Here is a 26,128-nt window from a genome sequence, read left to right as displayed (position 1 = left end):
TGTCCTCGCGCCGACCCTCTTCACGATCTTCTTCAGCATGATGCTCCAACAGGCCACTGAAGATCTTGGCGACGACGACGGTATCTTCATCAGATACCGCACTGATGGCAGCCTATTCAACCTGAGGCGGCTACAGGCCCACACCAAGACACTGGAGCAACTCATCAGAGAGTTTCTGTTTGCCGACGATGCTGCCCTCGTCGCCCATACAGAAGCGGCCCTGCAGCGTATAACGTCCTGCTTCGCAGAGGCTGCGCAGCTCTTCGGCCTAGAAGTCAGTCTGAAAAAGACGGAAGTTCTCCACCAGCCTGCCCCACAGGAAGAATTCCACGCTCCTCACATCAACATCGGTGAGACAGAGCTGAAGTCGGTCCACCAGTTCAGCTACCTAGGCTGCACCATCTCGTCTGACGCCAAGATCGACAAGGAGATCGACAACAGACTTGCAAAGGCAAACAGCGCATTCGGCAGGCTGTACAAGAGAGTGTGGAACAACAAACACCTGAAGAAAGACACAAAGATCAGCGTGTACAGAGCTGTTGTACTGCCCACCCTGTTGTATGGCTCCGAAACCTGGGTCACCTACCGGCACCACATACGACTGCTTGATCGCTTCCACCAGCGCTGCCTTCGCACCATCCTCAGCATCCACTGGAGTGACTACATCACAAATGTCGAGGTCCTGGAGCAGGCAAAGACTATCAGCATCGAGGCAGTGCTGCTAAAGACCCAGCTACGTTGGGCAGGGCACGTGTCCAGGATGGAGGACCACCGCCTGCCCAAGATCGCGCTGTATGGCGAACTGTCCACTGGCCACCGTGACAGAGGAGCACCCAAGAAGAGATACAAAGACTCCTTGAAGAAAGCTCTCGGTGCCTGTCACATTGACCATCGCCAGTGGTCCGCAGTAGCCGCTGATCGAGAGACCTGGCGACGCACCATCCACCAAGCTGTCTCCTCCTTCGAAAACAACCGCAGGGCCAGCCTTGAGGACAAACGCAGAAGGAGGAAGAACCACGACGCTGCAGCCGCGAACCCAGACCAGACTTTCCCTTGCAACCGCTGCGGCCGACTCTGCTTTTCCCGCATTGGCCTTGTCAGCCATGAGCGTGCCTGCATCAGACGTGGACAACGCCCTTCCTAGATCTTCGTTAGCGAAGCCAGGCCATGATGATACATACATTACAGTTTCTGTTTGTAAACACACACACACACACACACACACACACACACACACACACACACACACACACACACACACACACACACACACACACACAGAACAAGTTTACCAATGTTTTGCTGTCATATTTAATTATTCTCTGGCCCAGTTCCAAAGAAAGCATATCGCTTTAGTGCTTGAATGACCTCAGTCCTTACGTGGCTCCAGCATCTGCGGCCATTATAAAGACATCAGTAATAGAAAGTTGTTTTAATTCGTTTTCATGGATTTGTGAAGGAATTTTAAGACCGCACAGAATTTGCCCGCATGAACAACAGAAATGTTATTGATCATTGACGCTTTCAGTTGTCAAGTTTGTTTTGAGTATCAAATAAGGTGTTGTTATTGTTATATAGTACAAAGTTAGAAATCGATACGCTTTCCCCTGTCTCCTGGGATTGTTATCCCCGTCAGTCGGTCATCGTGTATTACTGACCCGGACGAGGTGGGTATCGGCGTTAAACTATCCGGCCGAACTATGATGAAACGAACTATTACATAGAACTTGATATGGCGAATTCGACGGATCAGTCATATGCACATCTTGTTCCACAAAGTGACTAAATGTGTAAATCGCAGTCAGCCTCAGTTCGACGTTAGGGCCGGGCTCCCGAGCACGGTCAACTGGGAAAAGTTCGTGTACTGATCAGCAAAAAAGCTAAAGAAAAAGAAAAGCAGGAGAAAAAAGGATCGGGGTGACACTGAAACAACGAACGGATAACCAGATTGTGAAACCATTGGTGGCATACGATGACATTAGCTCCGACTCGGAACTGTCCGAGCCACATACACCTGTGCCAAGCTGGGTTGTCACTGAAACAAAAGACGTTTGTCTCCAGGGGCTGACCTTCGTTCAACAAAAGATTGGGAAAGCGCTGAAGTAACAGTAATTTTTTTTTTTTTTTTTAAGGTACAAAATCAGATGCTAGCAATTATAGGTCAGTAAGCTTAACCTGTATTGTATGTAAAGTGCTGGAGTCTGTTAAAAGAGATGCCATAGTAGAACATTTTACTGCATGATAATAATTTATATGCAGAATGTTAGCATGGTTTCAGAAAAAGAAGTTCATGTATAACTCAGTTATTTGAAGTTATGGAAGACCTTACCAGCTTAATGGATGATAATCAGCCAGTTGATATTGTTTATCTTGATTTCAAGAAGGCGTTTGACTGATTGTGTCCCACATAAACGACTATTGATAAAACTCCAGTCTTATGGTATCCAGGGTGGTGTATTTCAATGGATAAGCAACTTTTTACAGGGTCGTTCACAAAGGGTACGTGTGGGGGAACATTTATCAAATACAGTTGATGTTCTCAGTGGCATCAGTCCCACAATTAAGGCAGTATTCTGGGCCCCATCCTATTTACAATATTTATTAATGATCTGCCAGATAAAATCCAAAGCATATGTAAAGTATTTGCTGACGACACAAAAATCTATTAAAAAAAAAAGAAAAAAAAAGCAGCTGATAATAATGTCATTCAAAAAGATTTAAAGATGTTGCAAGAATGGTCAGATACATGGAACCTCTGTTTTAACGTATCAAAATGTAAGGTTATGGACACTGGCAAAAAAAACCCCGTGGTTATGACTATACACTATGAATATTGGTAATCATGTTCAAATTATAAATGCGTGTAAAGAGGGAAAGATCTAGGAGTGACGTTTGATGACAAACTTTCCCTTGGGCCTCACATCCAGAGAATTATAAATATAGCTAACCAAATGATTGGAATCATAAAGAGAGTTTTTACTTTTAAAGAAAAGGTTGCCTTTTTGAAATTATATAAGGCTTTTGTTAGACCTCACTTGGAATATGGGAATGTTGTATGGTATCCTACATGGAAATATCAATCAATAGCTATTGAAAATGTTCACAGAAGAGCTACTAAAATGTTGAGGAAATGCCAGAATATGACATATGGCCGAGAAAAATTACTCTATTTAAATTTGCACTCTCTGAAGGGACGAAGGATTAGAAGAGATTTGATACAGACTTACAAAATTATTAACAACACTGAGGACATTGATACTAACATTTTTTTACGGCCTTTCACAAGTCAAGCATAACAAGAGATTTCTGAAGGAAAAATATTTCTGAAACCATTTTGTACTAACAGAAGAAAATATAACTATTCTATTCATGTTGCCGGCCACGGTAACCCGGCTGTGGAACTCACTACCACCTTTAGTTAAATTTCAAGTGCAAAAGATACTACTGAACAGTTTAAGAACTTTCTGGACCGTGATCCAAAATTTGGTAACATGTTTTATAAATTTGACGAGTAAATGCTTTGGTATATCTAAAAATGAAGCACGCAATGCAAACCAAAAAGATATTGATACAAAGAGGGGACGTTTATACGGGCCGCGGCGAGGCCCAAAGGCAAAAATGCCAGTCCCAACTCCTCCTCCTCCTCCTACTACTACTAGATATAAGGACGTTGAAGCCCACCCTTGCCCGGCCGCGTCTGTGTAACGAAACTAACGAACCGACAGAGAACGGTAACTGACCCACGAACATGCAGTTGGCTCTGTACCTTCAGTTCCCGGAATCAAACTGAACAAACTGAAGACTCTTTATACAGCAATGATCCACTGAGGATCGAAGATTAAGTCAGTCACTCTTGCACAAGTCCCTTCTATAAATATCTTAAACTTGAAACGATGCCGGTGTTTTACTCTTCGGCTTTCTCTCTCTCAAAACTGAAGCGTGCCAGTGCTTATCTATTATCCAATGTCTTGTCTTGTCTTGTCTTGTCTCTCTCTCTCTCTCTCTCTCTCTCTCACACACACACACACACACACACACACACACACACACCACCAACCAACAACCACATAAAATCACACCTCAGTCCATCGGTTTTTTTTTCAACTCCAATAGGGCGTTAACGAATAACAATGAAATGAGTTTCGGCGTCGAATCACGTGCATGATAACTTTGTTTCAGATCGGCATGAGAAGTTTTGGGTTGTTAATCCTCAATGTTTTTCCATAAATGGTCCGCGGGTCGCCAATGTGATTGTTCTTTGTGATGTGATTCCATTTTTTGCCTTGTTTTGGGTGTACGTGTTAAAGTGTGTGAGTTGTCATTAGTGTGTATCGTGTAATGAAAGCGTTAACAGCCTTAGCGGCATCACAATAACCACACTCAAAACAGCAATCACGAAATAATATAATAACATTTTATATATATTATATACTTTACCATCGAAGTACAAACACATCGACACACATAAACCACATTGATATATACGCTTGTGTGGTGTGTGTGTGTGTGTGTGTGTGTGTGTGTGTGTACCTTTCCGAGTGGATTCAGTCTTTTTCGTAATTAATTCAGTTTTGCCAGATGACAACACTCTCGTTGCCATGGGTTCTCTTCAGTTCAGAGCGTCAACGGTGCGTGCTGCATCATCATCATGGCCTGGCTTCGCTGACGAAGATCTAGGAAGGGCGTTGTCCACGTCTGATGCAGGCACGCTCATGGCTGACAAGGCCAATGCGGGAAAAGCAGAGTCGGCCGCAGCGGCTGCAAGGGAAAGTCTGGTCTGGGTTCGCGGCTGCAGCGTCGTGGTTCTTCCTCCTTCTGCGTTTGTCCTCAAGGCTGGCCCTGCGGTTGTTTTCGAAGGAGGAGACAGCTTGGTGGATGGTGCGTCGCCAGGTCTCTCGATCAGCGGCTACTGCGGACCACTGGCGATGGTCAATGTGACAGGCACCAAGAGCTTTCTTCAAGGAGTCTTTGTATCTCTTCTTGGGTGCTCCTCTGTCACGGTGGCCAGTGGACAGTTCGCCATACAGCGCGATCTTGGGCAGGCGGTGGTCCTCCATCCTGGACACGTGCCCTGCCCAACGTAGCTGGGTCTTTAGCAGCACTGCCTCGATGCTAATAGTCTTTGCCTGCTCCAGGACCTCGACATTTGTGATGTAGTCACTCCAGTGGATGCTGAGGATGGTGCGAAGGCAGCACTGGTGAAAGCGATCAAGCAGTCGTATGTGGTGCCGGTAGGTGACCCAGGTTTCGGAGCCATACAACAGGGTGGGCAGTACAACAGCTCTGTACACGCTGATCTTTGTGTCTTTCTTCAGGTGTTTGTTGTTCCACACTCTGTTGTACAGCCTGCCGAATGCGCTGTTTGCCTTTGCAAGTCTGTTGTCGATCTCCTTGTCGATCTTGGCGTCAGACGAGATGGTGCAGCCTAGGTAGCTGAACTGGTGGACCGACTTCAGCTCTGTCTCACCGATGTTGATGTGAGGAGCGTGGAATTCTTCCCGTGGGGCAGGCTGGTGGAGAACTTCCGTCTTTTTCAGACTGACTTCTAGGCCGAAGAGCTGCGCTTCAGTTCAGAGCGTCAACGGTGCGTGCTGCACAGCCTCCTAAAAGCTAGACGGCAACTTATGATTAACATCTTGATTTTTTGACTCACTTGTGTAAACAAAGTGAGTCTATGTTTTAACCCGGTGTTCGGTTGTCTCTCTCTCTCTCTCTCTCTCTCTGTGTGTGTGTGTGTGTGTGTGTGTGTGTGTGTGTGTGTGTGTGTGTGTCCGTGGTAAACTTTAACATTGACATTTTCTCTGCAAATACTTTGTCAGTTGACACCAAATTAGGCATAAAAATTGGAAAAATTCAGTTCTTTCCATTCATCTTGTTTAAAACAATATTGCACCTCTGGGATGGGCACAAAAAAAAAAGAAAAAAAGAAAGAAAAAAAAAAAAGAAGCCTAATTATATGCAAACTGCATTTACTGCTATATTTATATTTTTTGTATTCTCTAAACTTGGCACTTTGATCTGATATTCTGACCCAACAATAAGAGCAGTCATTATTATCATTTTTTGTTCAAACAGGAACTTCTTTTGCTAAGCATGGAAGTTTTATTTATTTTGCAAACGTTTTGGTGCAGATAGTAAAAAAGGGAAATTACTCTGTAATTAATGCTAGGGGACTTAATTTGCAATAAACTGATCTTTCTCATCTTAAACATTACATTTTGAAATCATACTCAATATATAAAAAGCTTGGATTTTTTTAAAAAGTGTATCACAAGTGAGTCTTGAAGGCCTTGCCTCTCTTGTTTCTCAACGAATCAGTGCAGTGGAGAGAAAGTTTGAACACTAATAACAGTTTGTAATATTATTTCAAGTCAGCCGGTTTACCGTCGGTGACAAATCAGTTAAGTGCCGGTATCACTGACAATTGAAGAGCCCATTGAATATACCGCCGGGTCTGTCACGTGAAACGTGTGTGTGCAGTGTGTGTGTGTGTGTGTGTGTGTGTGTGTGTGCCGGTGTGTGTGTGTGTGTGTGTGTGTGTGTGTGTGTGTATACCTATCCGGGTGGATTCAGTCTTTTTCGTAATTAATTCAGTTTTGCCAGATGACAACACTCTCGTTGCCATGGGTTCTCTTCAGTTCAGAGCGTCAAGTGCGTGCTGCACACGGGACCTCGTTGTATCGTCTCATCCAAATGACTACACGCTCAGTTCGATTTTCAAGTCAAACTTGGGAGAAAGGGCGAAAGCCAGCGGAAGTCTCTCTGAACCATGGAAGTGGAAATAGAGTAAGTGAAGTACTCTCGTCTGCAGACGTATTGTGATCCATTCTGCAACCTGACATGCAATCGTGGAACTACTTATTTTGAACCTGCGTCCGATTAAAAAAAAAAAAGAAAAAAGAAAAGAAGGGAGGCTACGCACGGCTTTGTAGCCGGAAGCTGTGCATCCTCAGCTGCTGTACGTATAGGCGAACATGAATGGTTGAGAGAAAATCAACCACATTCAGAGTTTAAATCAGGTTTTAATTGATGTAAAATCAAAACATCCATATCACAGAATCAGTTTCTGAAGATGAAATTGTTTTAGCTATTTAGAGTGTAGCTAATTTTTTCATTAAAGGGAAGGACTATACAGATTAACCTCAAATTAGATCGGAGAGGAAAGACGCCATTTTGGCGTACAGCGAACTCGCATGGGATGCCATAAGCGTACAAGCTTCGTGGAAGTCTCATGAGCTCTGACTGCGCCGAGTTTAAATTAAATGATAAAGTGCCCAGGCAAAAGATGCCTAAAAGTCGCCGTGAAGTAGTTCCTTTAGAATATGGCGAATTCGACGCTCGATCATACGCACATCTTGTTCCACAAAGTGACAAACGTGTAAGCTTAAATCGTAGTCAGCCTCAGTTCGATGTTGGGGCCCCGAGCAGTCAACTGGGAAATTCGTCTAGATCAGCAAAAAAGCAAAAGAAAAAGAAAAGCAGGAGAAAAAAGGATCGGGGTGACAAACAACGAACGGAAAACCAGATTGTGAAACCATTGGTGGCATACGATGACATTAGCTCCGACTCGGAACTGTCCGAGCCACATGCACCTGTGCCAAGCCGAGTTGACGCAGATCGTGCGTCAAACAAAAGACGTTTGTCTCCAGGGGCAGACCTTCGTTCAACAATCATCAGCCAAAGACGTGATCGTAGCAGTTCTCCAGGTGTGTCTGTTGTGCAATCGTCTCATCGGTCGTCATCAAAATCAAAATCAAAACGACAACGGTCCCGCGAACGACCACAGGAGGAAACTCGCCAGGGCCGTTCACCTCCTAGTCACACAGTTCAAAGAGACCAGCGTCACGACTCCCGTGACAGAGGTGACAGAAGTGAAAGAGACAGACATCGAGGAAAAAATTCAAATTCAAGTCGCCAGTCAAACCCATCAAACACAAGTGCTCGAAATCACCCTACATCACAACCACCACCAGTGCCAGAACCCTCGTTACCGAGGTCATTCGCAGACTTGCCGAAGGCATACAGTAGCAGAGGAGCAAGCCCCCCATTACGCCAAAGTGCATTCAAACGTAGATCACGAACCCCCAGTCCAAATTACAGGGATAGTAAACGTGAACGTGAACGTGACTATGCCAGGAGTAGAAGCCCACTGGTTGGAGGAAGCAGGTCTAGTAGCAGCAGGTATGTGGGTTTTTTTTTTCCATTTATTTGATTGTATAATTGAAAAATTTTAAAGTGTAGCGACATAAAATTATAATTTAATTACACAATTTTCTGCACTATTGTGCAATGGCTTACACATATGGGCATTTGCAATACTCTCTCTTCCACCAAGTGTTGTATAACAAGGGAAAACTTTGCGATAGGCTGCCCGCGAGCGAGGATCGCCGCCCATGCAGTCCTGTAGGGCAAGAGACCAACGTCCAGCCTACATCGTCAAGTGACCAACGTCCAGCCTACGTCGTTGGGCGCGCGACCTCCCAGCATGCACCGTAGCCCTGTGTATATATAGAACCTACATTGTAGGTTTCGGCGCTTTTTGTAATGCGAGACAGAAAAGGAACATAATTACATAAGATGAAACCATGCAACCATCATTGTGTAAGCCATTGCACAATAGTGCAGAAATTATAATTTTATGTCGTTACACTTTAAAATTTTTCAATTTCTGCACCATATGAGTGCAATGGTTTACACATATGGGTAACTGACCGTCGCATGGGTTCAGTAAGTGAGAGAAGAGGATAGAACTGAACATGAGATATAGAAATATAGAAATACAGAGCTATGTAAAAATGTAACAAACATGGACGGATAGCAGAAGAAGGACATGTGTAAACACATGCTGTAAGTACATGCACAAGCAATACCAACCAAACGAAACGTACACAAGAGAACGAACGAAAGGAAAGTACTCAACAGACCGTCAGTCGGTGGGGATAACAGCGTCCTGAATCATCTTGGATTCCACACGTGTCACAGTCTCCTGTGGGAGGATCCTGACGTAATGTCTGAAGGGTGTGTCGCGGTGTGGCCAATCAGCGCTGTTCATGATGGCCTGCAGTGGAATGTCGTGTAGCACAGCACAGCTGGTGGCTGTGGCACGTGTTGATCCCGACGGTGCGGTCACCCCGGCCTCGTGCAGAATGTTAGTGATCCACCTTCTGACCGTTGCTAGTTTCACGGGTTTGAAGGTGAAAGGGGAAACAATGAGTTGTGAGCCCTGTTGTTGATCCGCTGTCCGGCGCATGTATTCCGACACATAGGTGACGGGACACAAGTTTTCATTCTCTTTGAGCTTGACCGGTGGAGATCTGTGAGATGGTCTGTCCGTCTTAGAACTGAAAGCCACTTGCAACACCACTCAACTAGAACTGTCATGACACAGAGAGCTATCCACCGAAAACAGGAGGAGAGCACTCACTCTTTTAGCTGTGTAAGTAGCAAGCATGAACATGACCTTGTAAGTCAGTTTGTCCAAGGGTAGATGTTGTGCAGGGTGCCACTGGGACAAATGCAACAATACAGTCCCAATATCCCAGGTGGGCACAGCTTGTACAGAAGGGGGTCTTTTATTAAAAACACCTTTGATGAACCTACACACAAGGGGATACTTCCGGATAGGTACAGGTTTGTGTGCTAAAATGGAAGAAATCGCTGAACAATGCACGTTAAGGGTCCTCCATGACAGTCCCTTATCAAACAGGTACTGTAGGTACTGTAGCATCATTTCTACAGAAACGGTAGCTGTGTTCAGAGACTGGTTGGCACAGAAACACTGCCACTCACGCCACACAGCTTGGTATTGTCGACTGGTACTCCCTCGCCAACTGCCCTCGAGCACCTCAAAGGTGGCTGAGGGAAGCTGAAGCCCTGTGGCTGACTGCATATGGGCCATTACTGTCAGCCCGAGAGCTTCCAGGTTCTTGACTGGCCGGCCTGTCGCTGTGTTGATCAGGAGATCCGACGACATCGGGATCCTGTGCGGCGTGTCGTATAGTAGCTCCATCATCATCGGCGTCCAAGGGGAGTAGCTCCAGCAGGGGGCTATCAGTAGCATCCTGGAGTGAGTTTCCCTCAACTTGTTCACCACTGTCGGCACCAGAGTGGGAGGTGGGAAGGCGCAGAGCAGGGGAAAGGTCCAGGGCTGGGTGAGGGCATCCACCGCGTACGCCTGGGTGTCCCCCCGTTGTAGGGACATGTATCGGTGAAGCTGTGCCGTCTCTCTGGATGCAAAGAGGTCGATGTGGGGCTGGCCTGAACCGGTGAAAGATTTCCTGGACCACACAAGGAGACAGGTGCCACTGCGTGTCTTTGTCGCGTGACAGGGATTCAGCTATGGTATTGGCCATTCCCTTCACATACACCGGGATTAAAGCGATCCTGTTGCGCCGACACCTCAACAGAACATGGCAAGCCAGTCGGGAGAGAGTGAGAGACTTGGTCCCCCCTCCTTTGCCAAGTACGCCACAGCTGTGCAGTTGTCTGTTTGCGTGCACACACACTAATCGGGTTGTCTTTGGTGGGAACGTGTAGGCACAGGTCTGAAGGCTTCCCCCACATCCCGTCATTGTCTGATGGCCTGCACAACGCTACTGATGTCACCATCAAACAGAGAGGTGCCAGAAGGCTGGATCCGGTCAATGGCAGCCCTACCCTGCTGGTCAGCGACAGTGTCCAGGCACAGCTGACGATGATCTCTGCAGATGGTGGAGCTCTCTGCAGCCAGCACGCGCAGGACATGGCCCAGAGGTGTGGCCACATCCTCACACAGTCGTTAATTGAGGTCCTGGGGAGTGGTTGCCTGTGAATGGAAGGTCGGTGGTAGGGCTGGCACTAGTGGCAGACATGTCCACTGTCACTTCATTCAGTTTGGTGAGGGCAACACACAGGGCATGAGAGGCAGCACCAAGCCGGGTTTGTAGCGCAGCGAGGTGGTCATCCCGTCTGGCAGAAGTGTCGCTGAGAGAAAACACAGTGTCACGGGGCTGTGACCCGAAGGTGGCAGCTTGGTCGTGTGATGTGTACGACGACACAATTTTATTGGCGCGCACACCCCTCCAGTTCCTACCTGAGACCAGCCCCCTGGCGTGTGTCCAGAATTGCTGGGCTTGCTCCGAAGGTACCCTGCCTTGCCGTGCCTTGCTTATGGACACACGTGCCCCACAGAGCTGGAAACCACGCAGTGCTGGGATGTTGGCAAAAGGGTCGTGGTTTCCAGATGTGCTCTCGTCGTCCGTCAGATCTTCCAGAATGGACGAGAGCGGTGTTGACCCATCAGCCCGTGTGTGTACTGCCGTGGTCAAAACTGGGGCGGGTGAGATTTGGGGAGGGAGGAAATGGTGGGTGGACGCCATTCTCGTGTAATGACCACACGAGGAGGCAGGCTGGCTGGCTGCGTTGTCAGCATGACTCATCACACCCGCATAACCCGAAGATGTGGAGGGGTATGAGAATGTGGCTGAGACAGGAGGGAGTGTACCCACTTTGTTGACAGTGGACAACGGCGTAGCACTTGTGATCAGTGGTTGGCCCGGCAGTAAGTGCTGGCTCGTCGTAGCTGTGTTAACAGCAAGTGAAGCGGTTGCCTGGCCTGTCACATATACTGACGAAGACATTGGTATATGGCTATGCCCACCCAGTGGCAGAGGCATGAGAGCAGATGCCACGGTGGTGCAGGGAGCCAAACTCACATCCACAGACTGGGCCAGATTGGCTGAAGTTGTGGATGTGGACACTGTGGCAGGCCCCACGGGGGTAAGCACCGAGCCTGGGGCCTGCATTCTCGACTGTTGCGACATGAATTGAGACATTTGCCTCCACACAACATCGGAGATGGCCTGAAGTTGTCTTTGGTTTAATCCAGTATCTGTAGGTGCCGCTGTCTCGTGCGCAGACACATTTTCCACGGATGAATCACTACGCACAGAGTCTGTCGGACCCTGCGAATGGAGTTGAGCACGGTTGAAGTTGGTGTTAGAGGTATCCATGGTGGCGTCGCTGAAGCTGAACGAGTCTTGCCAAAAGCACTGAAACCTACAATGTAGGCTCTATATATACACAGGGCTGCGGTGCATGCTGGGAGGTCGCGCGCCCAACGATGTAGGCTGGACGTTGGTCACTTGACGACGTAGGCTGGATGTTGGTCTCTTGCCCTACAGCACTGTGCGGGCGGCGATCCTCACTTGCAGGCAGCCTATCGCGAAGTTTTCCCTTGTTATACAAGACTAAGTGGAAGAGAGAGTATTGCAAATGCCCATATGTGTAAGCCATTGCACTCATATGGTGCAGAAATTCATATTCAGTTTCATCATTGTGTTTCAACTAATTCAAGTGGATTCCACTTCCAAGTGTATGCATGTGCGTGTCATATGTGTGTGTTGAGTGTGTGTTTGCATCTGTGTAAACATATTAACTAATTGTAAAGCATTTTGAATATGTGTGTGCTTGTCAATGTGTGTTGCCTGTATTTTTGTCACTGCTTGGATGCTTTGTGTGTGTGTGTGTGTGTGTGTGTGTGTGTGTGTGTTATACATGTGTGTGTATGTGATGAATATGGTAGATGGGTTGGTAAAACAACACAGTATATGTGTTTATGTAAATTTTCCTTATTTTTGTTTTGTTGTGAAACTTGAAGCTTAAAACTTGTTGAGAAGTCACTTTAGTTTAGACATAATCTTAGATCACCCTACTTTTTGTTTGTTTTTGGAAGTGATTATATGTAAAGTAAAGTACTAAGTCAGTGTTTGCATGTGCTTGTCACTTGTGTATGTGTGTGTGTGTGTGTATACATGTATACATCTCATGTGTGGGCATGTTGAATATGTAATGTGTACTCTGCGCTTGTCAGTGTGTGCCTGTATTTTTGTGTCACTGCGTGCATGCTTTGTGTGTGTGTGTGTGTGTGTGTGTGTGTGATAAATATGGTAGATGGGTTGGTAATGAACAAAGTAAATGTGTTGACTTAAATTTTCCTCACTTTTCGTCATGAAACATCAAGCTTAAAACCAACTGTCACATACTGATCACTCATGCCAGTCACATACTGATCACTCATGCCAGTCATGGTTAGTTGAGAATTCACTTGAGACATATCTCAGATCACCCTGGTTTTTTGTTTGTGATTACATATATGATATAAAGTACATGATATGTTTTTGAGATGTGTGCAGGCATTTGTGTGTCAGTATCTAACAAACTATCTATGGAGTGATGGATCTTTCAGAAGCTGTCAGCGAGGAACTGTTTTATTTTGTTTATTTTAAACAGTGTTCAGTGTTTAAGGATTTAGCTGCTCTATGTGCTTTGAATTGTTACTTTAAGATGTTACATTAGAAAGATATTACCACCCCATTCAGTGATAGATCTGTTTCATTGCGTATTACTTTATGGTTTGATCAGTTGATTTTCCCTGTTCCGATTCATTGTACAGTGCTAATATATATTATAACCTGAGTCTCTCTCTCTCTTTCTCTCTCTGTGTGTGTGTGTGTGTGTGTGTGTGTGTGTGTGTGTGTGTGTGTGTGTGTGTGCACAGGTACTACTACTACTACTACAAAACTAGTGTTCAATTCACTGTGTGCACATATATATTTGTGTGTGTGTGTGTATCTTTGTTAGCTCATTAACTAGTTCTATTTCATAATGTTGTAGGCATGTGTGTTTGAATGTGCAGGTGTACTCTGTGTGTGTGTGTGTGTGTGTGTGTGTATCTATTAGTCTATTTCTCTCTCTCAAATTGTGTGCAGTTTAGTATCACTCAAATGCTGTGGGCCTTTCCTTGAGTTTCAAGTGTTATGTAAGCACCAACAAAAAATGAGTCAAGTTAGAAATTCATCATTTATTCCAAGTCTTTAGAATTGTATACTTGTATATCTTTGGTGAAAGAACATGTGTAGATATGATATTTATTTTATTTCATTGTTCTCACCAGTCACAGTGAGTTCTGTTCCAAATACAATAAATCATGACTGTCAGAACGATATTAGGAGGGGAAAAGGTATAACTTACTATAAGTTTTTGAAATATTTTTCTCACCAGTCTCATACATGGAAAACAAGTCACCATCCCATATGACATTGGCTGTAATTAAAATAGGTAAAATGAAAAATGTTTAAAGGAATGTAGTTTGCTTGTCAGTTCTGGAAAAAAAAAAAAAACTTGTCCAGAGTATGTAACTTGTAAGGCTTTAAGTTCTATACCTTTAATACCTTTCAGTTTTCCCCTCTCATTTTCTCTTGTCATGGAGTGACTTTGGATTTTGAAGTTTTTAAAGACATAAAAAGACCCATATGGAAGTGTGTTTGTGCTTGTGTGCAGGTATGTGGATGTCTGTGTGTGTGGCATAAATTGTGTGTATTATTGTATACAATGTATGTCACTCTCTTTGTGTGTGTGTGTGTGTGTGTGTGTGTGTGTGTGTGTGTGTGTGCATGCTTGTGTGTGATTTTTGTGTATTTTATGAGTTTTATCTTACTTTTGGGGGGAAAATGTGCTGAAAAATAGAATTTGGAAAATGTCAGTTGTCTATCACTCAGTTCAGTTTTGCCTTTTTCAGCTCTTCATCAAGTTCAATGTCATTATTTCAGTTATCAGTTTCTGATTGAATGTTTTGTGCTTATTGGAAACTACTTTTTTCAATTTGATTTGTCGAAAAAGTAATTAGCTTTTTTATTTTATGTTATTTTAATTTAATTAATTTATTTTTTGTGCCTGGAAAACGTGAGTTACCTTTTAGTTTTACCAATACTTTTGGCTGTGTTTTTATTAAAAAAAAGAAGAAGTATATATATCATATCATGATCGGATATTTTTAAAAGGCCCTTGATGGTGTCCATGTATTGATTAGAATGTCACTGACTGTGTCCTGTCTCCGTCTTCTTTAAAAAAAAAAAAAAAAAAAAAAAATTAGGTGTCTGTGAACTGTGTGAAGTAATACTAATAGTATCTAATTTTGAATCCAATATTTACACTAATTGCACTTACTTTTGTTGTCACAAAAACAAACAAACAAACAAAAAAAAAGCAAAAGAAATTAAAGCTTGAGTGTCTAATAGGAGAAATAATTCTAACTTGTTTTAGTGTTAATTAAATCTGTTCGCTGGTGTTTGTTTTGTATTATTATTATTATTATTATTATTATTAATAGCTTTATGTTTATCTCTTTCTTTTCTCTCCTACTCCTTGTCTGTCTCTCTTACATGCTCTCTGTATACATAATCTTTCTGCCCCCCTCTCCATTATCTCTGGTCTTCTAGACTTCTCTCTGTCTCTCTCTGCCTCTTTCTTTGTGTATCTTCTTGATTCAGATGTCTTGTTCACCTTTAGTGCTTTGCAGTTTTGTGTGTGTTTTTTTGTCTTATTTCATATTATTTTACAATCTTTTCCGGCTGTTTAAAAAAAGAAAAAAAAAAGAAAAGAAAGAAAGACAAAGTAAAACCAACTATTAGTATTATGGTATGATATTGATCTTGATGTATTATCTGTTATTCAGTCTTTTTTTTTTTAAATGTTATTTTGTAAGACTGCTCCTTTATGATCCTTATTATAGTTTTCACTTGACCCCTTTAGGACTTCAAATAGTTGAATTTGTTTAGAATGAAAAAAATCTAACTTTTGTTTTAACCTTTGTTGGCCAGTTGAAGTTAACACCAGGTACACAGAGATCAAAACTCCCATTATAAAATGTAACTATGGCCATTTACAAAATTCCCCCAGGAAGTGAGTTTTGTTCTTGCACATTTTAGCTTTAGTTTGCCATGTATTTACCTTTGTGTGATAGGTTTCTTCTCAGTCAGTTTAATTGTTCCAGAGAGATCTGTCAGAATTTTTAAAGAAGTCTCATGGGTTCCTTCAAAGTGTCCAGTCAGTTAAATTGTTCCAGAGAGATCTATCAGAATTTCCAAAGAAGTCTCTTCAACTTCTATGTTTAGATGGTTATTCTGACTGAAATCAGTAACTGTGTTCAGATTGGAAAAAAAAAGAAGTCATTCTCGTTTTTAATGTAGTGTCTGCATCTGTTCTGTTCCAGTCTTGAGACAAATGCCATGAAATGTCAATGTAACATACAGATGATACACTATCATGATATTATGTATGCTGTATTGGTATACAAAACATGGCTTCAAACTCGGCTTCTTTTTTTAATAGAAGTCTGACCCTGAGAGTGAGACAGGAAACGGAAATGGTCAGTAACTTCCATTATGTAGTGTCCCCATTATTCCTCCCCATTAGTGTCAGCTGTATCAACTCAGATCATGAATACATGATTCATGTTGGCAGACCAGGTTATCTCCTGTGATTTTAAAAGAAGCTCAAGAGTCAAGTTAAAAAAAAAAAAAAAAAGAAAAAAAGGCAGGGTTGCAGATAGGGAAACGACAATGAAAGGGTGTTACAGTCCAAGTAAAAAAAAAGAAGTTTTTTTTCACATCCCATATTTTGTCAGCAAGTGTCAATTATAAGTTTCTGAGATAATAAAGGGCAATCACTCCTAAGGTACATGTTAAAAAAAAAGAAGCTTCCAAGCCCAAGTAAAGCCAGAACATTGGCTTTTTCATTTCTCCTGTAAACAAAAACATTGCCTTCTTGATTTCTCCTGTAAACTGTCAGTTAAACTTAAAGACAAATAAATTGAATTTATTGTTCCGTTATTCTGTGACAGTACAAGAGTTTGTTAGAAATGAACACTCGCTATGAAAATTTTGGAAAACTTAATAATTCAGTTAATGCTGTACATTGATACAATGATACATGTTTCACAACAGATTTACGGAAGATAAATAGAAAGCAACACAATAATACTGTCATGACATTAGAAAACCCAACAACACCAACCAATAAAGCCAAGGACAAGAAGTTTCTCTGGAAGTTTGCTGCATCCTATTCATTTTACTAAAAAAAAGATTATGTTTAAACAACAACAACAATAACAAAAAAACCCCAAACAAACAACAAAAGAAAACAAGGCCTGCTTTGCATTTCATTGTCATGATTGTGAATTCACTTACTGACTTAGACTTCCATTGGTTCTAAGTGTAACAGTTGCATTAATTCACTATTCTGATTTTGCTGTAAAAATGGACCCAGAAATGTTACAGTTGTGGAAGATGATTGTGTTGTTAATTGTGTTAAATAGTTAAATAGCTAACATTCCCCTCCTATTCTTTCTCTGTTTATTTTCTCTCTCTCTTTTTTGCCCCACCCCCCACACCCATTCTTTGTTTAGTTTCTTTCTCTCTCTCGCTCTCTTTCTCTGTGATTTTGCAGTGCAAAGTATTTATATTTTACCCCCACCGTCATTACTGAAGCTATTCTCTTGTTACTTTTTGTTGTATCTATAGACAAAAAAAGATAGCTGCAGAAACAGTGACCAAATACATTCTTTTCTTACCACAACAAAAAGTTTGGACCTAAACTGTTTCAGTCTTCAGGTGCATTAGATTATTTCATTGTGAAAAGGTAGCATTGGCACTTAATTTTGCTGCAACATCAATGCAAAATTGGTTGATTAGCAGATGGCATAGTGATTGGTTAAAGATTTTCTTCTGGTATATCTGGTACAATGATTTGATTACAATAATGCAATGATAATGAAATGTAGTTAGACTGGCGTGTGTATATGGTCTAAAATGATATTTTATGTGCATTAACCTAATTATAACATGGAAATTATCACACAGGCATCCCAGTTTGTTGTATGATTCCAGGAAGAAGAAATCCCCAAAAGAGGAAGGTGATACTGATAGATCCAGTTTCATGGACCGTGGAAGTAGATTCCATGGAAGTAGATACCCTCAGCCAAAGAGACCCCGGAAACTTGTAAGTGTGGTATTTGATTACAGGAAGAGGAAACGGTCTAGTCGAGAAGATGAACAGAGTCCCTCTAATCGTCAGAAAAAGAAGTCATCACAGTCATCCAGGTCACGTGGGGGCAGTCAGCGAGATGGGAACTCTCACCACCGGTCCCACTCTCGCAGTGCCAGTCGCAGCCCGGCTCGCAACTCCACCTCCTACTCCCGCAGCAGTGTCAGCGTGTCTGACTACAAGTTCAGCACCAGGCAAGTTACTTATTTAAAATTTTAATTTGTTTTTGTTAGTTTGTTTTTGTTTTTGTTTTGATTGTTTGATGGTTATAATTCAGATGAGATGATAAATCGAGGTCTCATATGCACCATGCATTCACCTTCACCTATCCTATAACCCGTTGGAGGGTCCTCAGGGCACCACAGATGATTTCCAGACCAGTTCTCTCCATCAGTTCCTGTCTTTTGCAGCTGTCTGGGAATCTGGGAAATTCAGGTCTGTCCATTCTTTGATGTTGTCCTGCCACATTTTCTTTTGCCTACTTCTCTTCCTACTGCCTGGTACAGTGCCCTGCAGAATGGTCTTTGCGAGCCTGTCAGATCTTGTGATGTATCCAGCTTCCTCCTCTTGATGACGGTTACTGGTTAGGAGGTCATCATGGGGTCCAATGCCTTGGGTGATATTCTGTTGGATCTTGGTGTTTGTAACATGCTCAGCACATGTGATTTCCAGTAGCTTTTGGAAGCATCTCATTTCCATGGCTTGGATCTTCTTCTGGAGGTCAGCAGTGGAGGTCCACATTTCGCAAGCATAGAGAAGCATTGATTGAACCAGTGAGCACATAAATTTACTTTGGATCTGAGTGTGATGTTTTTGTCTCACCAAATGGGCTTCAGTTGATTGAGTGCTGCTGTTATCTGTGCTATCCTGGACATGACTTCTGGTTTGGAGCCATCATCTGTGCCAATTGCACCCAGGTACTTGAACCTAGATACAGATTCCAAAGACTGCCCGTTGACTTTGATATCAGTGCTAATGCCATTAGTGTTAATTTGTTATTTGTCAAGGTCCTTGTCTTTTCTGACACTGACTTCCATTCTGTATGCTCTGGAGGTGATGTCATCTTTCTACCACTGCATACCAGGTTGGAGAGTTTGGTCTCATTTCCTGCCAAGCCATCAATGTCATTGGCGAACCGAAGATTTGTAACAGTCGACGGGCGCCATAGCCGAATGGTTAAAGCGTTGGACTTTCGATCTGAGGGTCCCGGGTTCGAATCATGGTGACAGCGCCTGGTGGGTAAAGGGTGGAGATTTTTACAATCTCCCAGGTCAACATATGTGCAGACCTGCCAGTGCCTGAACCCCTTCGTCTGTATATGCAAGCATAAGATTAAATACGCACATTAAAGATCCTGTAATCCATGTCAGCGTTCGGTGGGTTATGGAAACAAGAACATACCCAGCATGCACACCCCCGAAAGCGGAGTATGGCTGCCTACATGGCGGGGTAAAAACGGTCATACACGTAAAATGCCCACTCGCGTATATACGAGTGAACGTAGGAGTTGAAGCCCACGAATGCAGAAGAAGAAGAAGAAGAAGTAACAGTGCCTCCGATGGTGACGGTGCTCTCATGGTCTTCCAGTGCATCTGACATGATTCTTTCCAGAAATATGGTGAATTGTGTAGGGGATAGTAGACAACCCTGTTTGACTCAAACTGTTGTACTGAACCAGATTCCAATGGAACGGTTGTGGAGGACTGAATGCATTGGCACACTGAAAAAGAACCCATGGCAACATAAGTGTTGTTATCTGGCAAAATTATGTTAAAGAAATCCATTCTGATTGGCACATGAATGTTTGCACTGATGACCCGACTAGGGATGTTGCTGTCAGGCATTTGTTTAGATTTGTCCAATCACATTGACACCTTTAGAAATTGGAACAGAATCTGTCCCAGACCAGTGTATGTGCCAAGTATGATTAAAATTGTATACAAAACCTTTGTGGCTCTTGTACTTGCAAGTTTTTCCTTTTGATATTAAGTCTTCAGCTGCATTATCAACTGTCCAGCCACTCATTTGCATATGTTTACTTCATTGCAAATGCCAGCTGCCTTGATGAGTGTTCGAAGCAATATCTCAGCTAGTTTTTGCTCAATTTTGATGGTTTTTTTTTTACGTTTTGTGAAGTTAAAAACTCTTTGAGTGCATTAACATAGCTGCCAGGAAGTACGATGCAAAAGAGGTGGCTAGAATTTTGTTTGATTTTCTGTACATCAACAATTTCAACTATGAAAATTTGATAGAAAATGAAAATGATGATGATGTTGATCAACTGGTGATTCTGGTTATCCTGGTGATGATTGCATGCTTCAAGGTACATCAACAGGAAGGGGGTGGGGTCATGTTTGAAGTGGGTATAGAAAAAACTCAAGATTTTATTTTTAGATTGAAACGTTAAAGCTTCAAGAGGAAATATTGTTTATGGTGAGCTTTTGTGTTGTACTATTATGTTACCGATAGTATTTGTGGGTGTTTGGGTGGTGGGGTGTGTGTGTAAGTGTATGTGATTATTGATATTATGTATGGTGTTTATGTGTTAAACAGCATGATAGTGGAGGTAACAACATAATTGCACTTTGTTGTTGTGTCTAATGCATTTACTAATATAATATTCTAGCACGATTTCCACCCGTAAAATAAACAAATCAGTTTTCTCATTTAAGAAAAAGACATTTTGTGTCCCTGATTGGGAGTTATATCATCCTGTCATTGAAAGTTCTTATGATGAAATTCTCCATTCATTTTTCTTCAAGAAAATATATATCTTTTACACACTTTTGAGCATAATTTTGATTTTTGTGACTTCAAAAAAAAAAAAAAAAAAATTTTTAAGAGGTTGGTGATATAGATTATTTTGCAAAAATCATTAATAGTTCCAGAAGTGAAAGGGTTAATTAGTATTATACAAGTCGTGACATTGACCTTTTGAGTTTGACCTCAACCTTCAGTATCAATTGGATATCAGTGCCCTCTGAAGTATATTTTGGTGTTGCAACTCACTTTAAACTGATCATTTCCTGAATTTATCAAGATAGATCAGTGTGGCATTGGAGACTACTGTATTAACGTTTATTATCTGCTTATCTGCTGCACAGTTTGGCTGCTGAACTTAACAAACACCGACGGGCACGGGAACTCAAGAAGTCCAAGCGGTTGGGTCTTAACTGCCAAGACTTGTCTTCAGCATCTGCAGGCAAAGACATGCGATCATTATCTAACACCCCAATCAGAGACGTTATCAAGATTGATTCAGACAATGAACCCTCAGAGTCCAGCACTTCTACCCCAGTGCCCCCCAAGAAACCAGAAAGGACTTTGGGAGAAATTGAAGAGAACCTTGTGATAAAGGTAAGGAAGGAATTTTTATCTGTGAAGTGTGTGTTGTTTGCTGTGTTGTGTTATTTACAGATATGATATTTTTCCTTAAATTTACGGAAATCTGTGAATTTCAGAGTCCCCCCCCCCCCAACCCCTGACCTCCCACTACCCCACCTCCCACTTCCCCCCTCCTCACACACACACACACACACACACACACACACACACACACACACTCTTTGTTCCTTATTCCTGTTAGAGACATTGCTCAGTGCAGCGCCCAGACCCCCTCATCCCCCCCCCTTCCCCCACCCTGGTTTTAGTAAATTTGAAAAATTTAGAATTCATCTCTGAATTTAAGTGTGAACATGATATTGATATTCAGTTAATAGCCAACTGTGTTTTTTGAAAATTTGAGAATACTCATTTACTGATTTTGTACAGAATGAATTTTGAAAGTATGGAAAAACCTAGGGAAACAACAATCACCACAAAAAAGAAAGAATGCAAGAGGCTTTGAGCATTTCAGTCAGTTTCATTACATTAATGATGTAAGTGTCTGGAGGCATTATTGTGTTTGACTGTATTGTGTAGGTTCCTGTTTCGCAAGTCTAAAAAATAATTTTAAAAGAAAGAAAATGTGAAATAAAAACAGGAGAAAGGCCATTACTCAGTTATTTGTTTTCAGGTGGAAAACGTTCAGAGAGGTGAAGAGCAGGTGGCCCAGCGCGTGGTGATGGGGGAGGAGAAGAAGCAGCCCGCTCCTCCTCTCCCTGTCCCAGCTCAAGTACTGCGTCAAGCTACTCCCCCTGCCCCTCCTCCTGTGTCCAACATTCCTCCTCCGCAGCATTCCCAGCCCTCACCTCATCACATCCAGGCCGAGGTGAGGAGGAGCAGAACTCCCCCCCAGAGGAAGATGCCGCCACTGCCAGAGGTACCCAAGCCAGCGCCTCCACAGCCAGAGGAGGTGCGGAACTTGCCACCACGGCCTGCAGAAAACAGTACCAACAATACTAACAACAGGAGGAGTATGATGTCCACCTTGCCCAGTTTGCCATTGCCAGAGGTGTCTCATGACCCTGAGCTGGACAACAGTCCTTCAAGGTGCGTGCGTGCGTGTGTGCGCACCTTTGGTTTATTGGTTTGTTGGTTCCTGTATTTATTGGTTGTGTTCAGTGGTTTTAGCTCAGTGTGTGATGTGTGTCATTGAACATTGCAACTCGGTGGAAGTTACCTTCATATTTCTGTTAAACTTAGCTGAGCATTCTTGAAAGTGAAGTGATATACAATTCTTTGCCTCTGCTTCATGTGTCTCTGAATCAGCTTGGTTTTATCCGAATCTCAGTCTCTTCTTCTGTCTGCTATCAGTTTTTCTCTACCTTCATCCCTCTGTCTTCTGTTTCTTTCATTTTTCTCTCTCTCTTTGCTCTTGCCCTGTGCTAGATAACGCACATTGCTTTTATTCATTTCAACTGTAAACTCCAGCGCTTCAAAGTCAAAGAGAGGGAGAGAAAGAAAGCTCCTTTGATTCTACTTTCCAGCTGAGAAGTGTAGGGTGATCTCAAGGCTTCAACCTTTATTGCATTAGAAAATGATGACAATATAGAACTGGACTGCCTTTGGAACAGTGGGTCATTACCTGATATAATTGACTCTAATTACTAAAATTTGGAGACTTTACATTTGGAAACCAACCAAAACCTAGGTTAGGAGTTGAAGAGCATGTGAGCTTAATGGGAGGTTGATCTAGATTTTTGGTTGGATTAACCCTTTGAGCCCTGAGTTCCTGAGCAATTTTAACCCTTCTGCCTGAGCTCCTGAGCCAAAATTTGCAAATAATTGGTATTAAACCCTTTGAGCCCTGACCACCACTTTACCGGTGGCAGAGAAAAATGACATAATGCCTAGCCACCCTTTGAGCGGTGCGTAAACACTTGAAGCGTGCAGAGTCTCAACCTGGCCCGTCAGGGCAGAAATCAGGGACAAAACGTGCGAGAAAACAACTGAACACAACGCAGCAAGTAATTGATATGCTTGATGATTTATCGGAAGTAGAGTATGACAAGAAATCGATCTTTTTTATCCAAAGCACATGCACAAAACACAGTGAGGGGGCGCGGCAATGTTGGTACAGTGTTCGCTGGCGTCGGAATATTATGGTTTTTCTGATTGGTTCTTCGATATAAGTCAACCAATAGCAAAACACGACACAAGTGTTTACGCACCGCTTGACCAGTGGCCAGGCATTATGCCACCCTCCCCACCACCGGTAAAGTGGTGGTCAGGGCTCAAAGGATTAAGCAAATAAAACTTGCCCAGTGTAGACATCTCTTGGCCATTTGGCATTTATACCTATATATTGATATTAGCACATTAAAAAAATGTACATAGATATTGATATGAGCATTTAAAAACATGTATGATTTTATGAATTAAAATGTTTAACATTTGCAAGTGTGCAGGTTGGTTGTTTGCAGTCTCACATCACAATTAAAATCAGATTGTTGGGACTTTTGGGGGGGTGCTCTCTATAATGAGGCTGTTCTTGAATTTAGTATTTAGAACAAAAAGCACATCTTTTCACTATTCCATTGTTTCTGGTGCTCAGAATGTCATCTCATTGATTTTCGTTTTTAATTCATTCCCCAGTGTAATGTTCCTTTGCAGTGATGGTGGGGAAGAGGAAAGTCAGTCCCCAGCAACGAAACGTCGTAGTCGTATCACCGATCTTCCCATGCCCCCAGCTGTCGACGAACATGAGGATGAAGAGAATGAATCAGAAGGAACATCTCCAGGGGCTGACTCGAAGAGCAGTGGACCCAGGTTCCGTCTGCCAAAGTGAGATGTAGCTTTTAAGTTTTGCGGGAGGTATGTTTTCTTGTGATTTTGGTTTTGTGTATATATCATTGATTGAAAGTTGGTTGTTTTCTAGGATCTTTGTTTCATATGGTATATATTTCTTCTTATGGAATGACAAGTTTATGCTTAGGCTCATAATGTTCGACTTTATTTTCCTGGTAAATGTACTATCGCACAGTGATTTATAACCATAGCCTCATGTTTCTTGGGGGACAGGAGTTCATGTTGAACATTGCAACTGTACTGTCAGCGGCACAGACTTGTAGGGGGAGTTAATATTTGGCAAGTAACAGAAGAAAAGAGGTATTGTGATGTTGCTTCCTGCAACTGTGTTACTCTGTGAAATAATTGAGACACTTTGTTTTAGTCAAATCATTATGGTAGCACAAGGTTTTAAGTTTCAACTTATAAAACAAATATTGAAAAGGAAAAAAAAAGAGAGAGAGAAAAGTGAATATGTAATCTCAGTATTTACTGAGACAGTGAGCAGATTATATTCTGCATCAGCAAATATATAATCTCTGTCTTTATTGAGACAGTGAGCAGATGTTCAACAGGCTGTATGTTTTTAAGTGTTTTCATCTTATATTTGATAGGGATGTACATTTTTGTCTGTAATCCAATGTTCATGAGTTGCACATCCTTGATAGTACCTTGAATTGAATTGTTTGAATTTTGGGTTTTCTTCAGGATTTGCAGTCGGCGCTATGAGGTGAAACGAGCAGCTTCGTGGGGTGAGCGGTGTGTGGATGTTTTCAGTAACCTAGAAATTATTGGAGAAGGAACCTACGGTCAGGTGTACAAAGCCAAGGACACCTCACAAGGTAATACCTATAAGAAACCATGCTGCGATAATACACATGTATCATGCTTTGTATGGACTCATAACAAGTTTTAAACAATTAAAGAGGCAGTCATAACTTAAAACTGTCCGATTTGCATACCTGTCAACTGTTTTGATTTGAGCGCAGCATGCTATGGTGTGCTTCTTCGCTTTAAACAAAAATGCTTTGCTGAAGTTGCAAAAAAAATCAAACAGTTGAAAAAGGTAAAAAAGAACAACAAAAAACAAGGCATGAAAAAGGGATAATTGGTCTGTAGAGTTGAGATATGATGTAGATTTAAAAGGCAATATGAACTTTTCTGTAAAAGTGCAATTTTTTAAAATTCGAAAAAATGAATTTTTTTGTACTATTATGGAATAAATATTGAATCAGTTTGATATGGTGAAACACATTTAACTTTGAAGAACTTGGTTTCTAATTCTCTGTCAGGAACAATAAAGTACATTTGACTAGATTTGACCACACTTGATTTCGTTTTAATCCTGTCATTATTGTTTTCAGTTTATCCCTTCATTTTATTAAAATTTAATTTTCAGAATTCAGTAAATCAAAATCTGAGTCAGCTAAAATTGAAAAGTTTTATTTGCATCTGATGCAGGGGTGTATGTGGCTCTGAAAAAAGTACGCTTAGAGAATGAGAAGGAAGGCTTTCCCATTACTGCTGTGCGAGAAATCAAGATCTTGCGGCAGTTGCAGCATGCCAACATCGTGAACCTGCAGGAAATTGTCACTGATAAGCAAGATGCACTGGACTTCAAAAAAGATAAAGGTAAGGTTGTAGTTATAATTATTTTGTTCTTCATTTGGGTTTTAATATATTTGGTTTTTGATCCAAAAAGGTTGTGAAAAAGAGAATAAACAAGTCTCTCCTGGTAAATGTTTCTGTTCATTGTGATTTTAATTTACTTATCAGTCATAATGAACGTACCTTTTTCCAATTTTAGAAGTGTAAAACCTGAATCTGTAAGTCATGCTGAATATGTATGTGGGACTCCTTAGTCCTTAGGTTGATTTCCTTTTCTATTTGTTTCTTAGTTTTTTTTCTTTTTTCGAGCAACATGAGTTATGTCATGTGCATTGTTTCATGGGAGGCGACTTACAGCCCAGTATATAGGATGTCTGTCCCATGTAAGAACTTGTATTTTTCATGGGATGTGCTTAGAGCCCACTATATAGGGGGAAGGGGTGGGGGGGGTAGGGGGGGGGCAGGGGGGGCATGGGGGCGTTGCCCCTGT

General features: G+C 42.3%; 1 protein-coding gene across 1 annotated transcript in view; it reads left to right on the top strand.

The window, feature by feature from the left end:
* The first annotated feature begins 6,968 nt into the window (after positions 1-6,968).
* The window catches only part of LOC143293677 (uncharacterized), a 30,281-nt gene continuing 11,121 nt past the window's right edge, over positions 6,969-26,128 (top strand). The window contains exons 1-7 of the mRNA XM_076604834.1: positions 6,969-8,181; positions 17,841-18,056; positions 20,967-21,219; positions 21,878-22,293; positions 23,857-24,027; positions 24,739-24,872; positions 25,492-25,662. Coding sequence (XP_076460949.1) covers positions 7,232-8,181; positions 17,841-18,056; positions 20,967-21,219; positions 21,878-22,293; positions 23,857-24,027; positions 24,739-24,872; positions 25,492-25,662 — 2,311 coding nt within the window. The 5' untranslated portion in view covers positions 6,969-7,231. The remainder of the gene's footprint in view (positions 8,182-17,840; positions 18,057-20,966; positions 21,220-21,877; positions 22,294-23,856; positions 24,028-24,738; positions 24,873-25,491; positions 25,663-26,128) is intronic.

The sequence above is a fragment of the Babylonia areolata genome, chromosome 19, assembly GCF_041734735.1.
Source record: "Babylonia areolata isolate BAREFJ2019XMU chromosome 19, ASM4173473v1, whole genome shotgun sequence".
NCBI lineage: Eukaryota > Metazoa > Mollusca > Gastropoda > Neogastropoda > Buccinidae > Babylonia > Babylonia areolata.
This window is presented reverse-complemented; position numbering and strand designations above follow the sequence as displayed.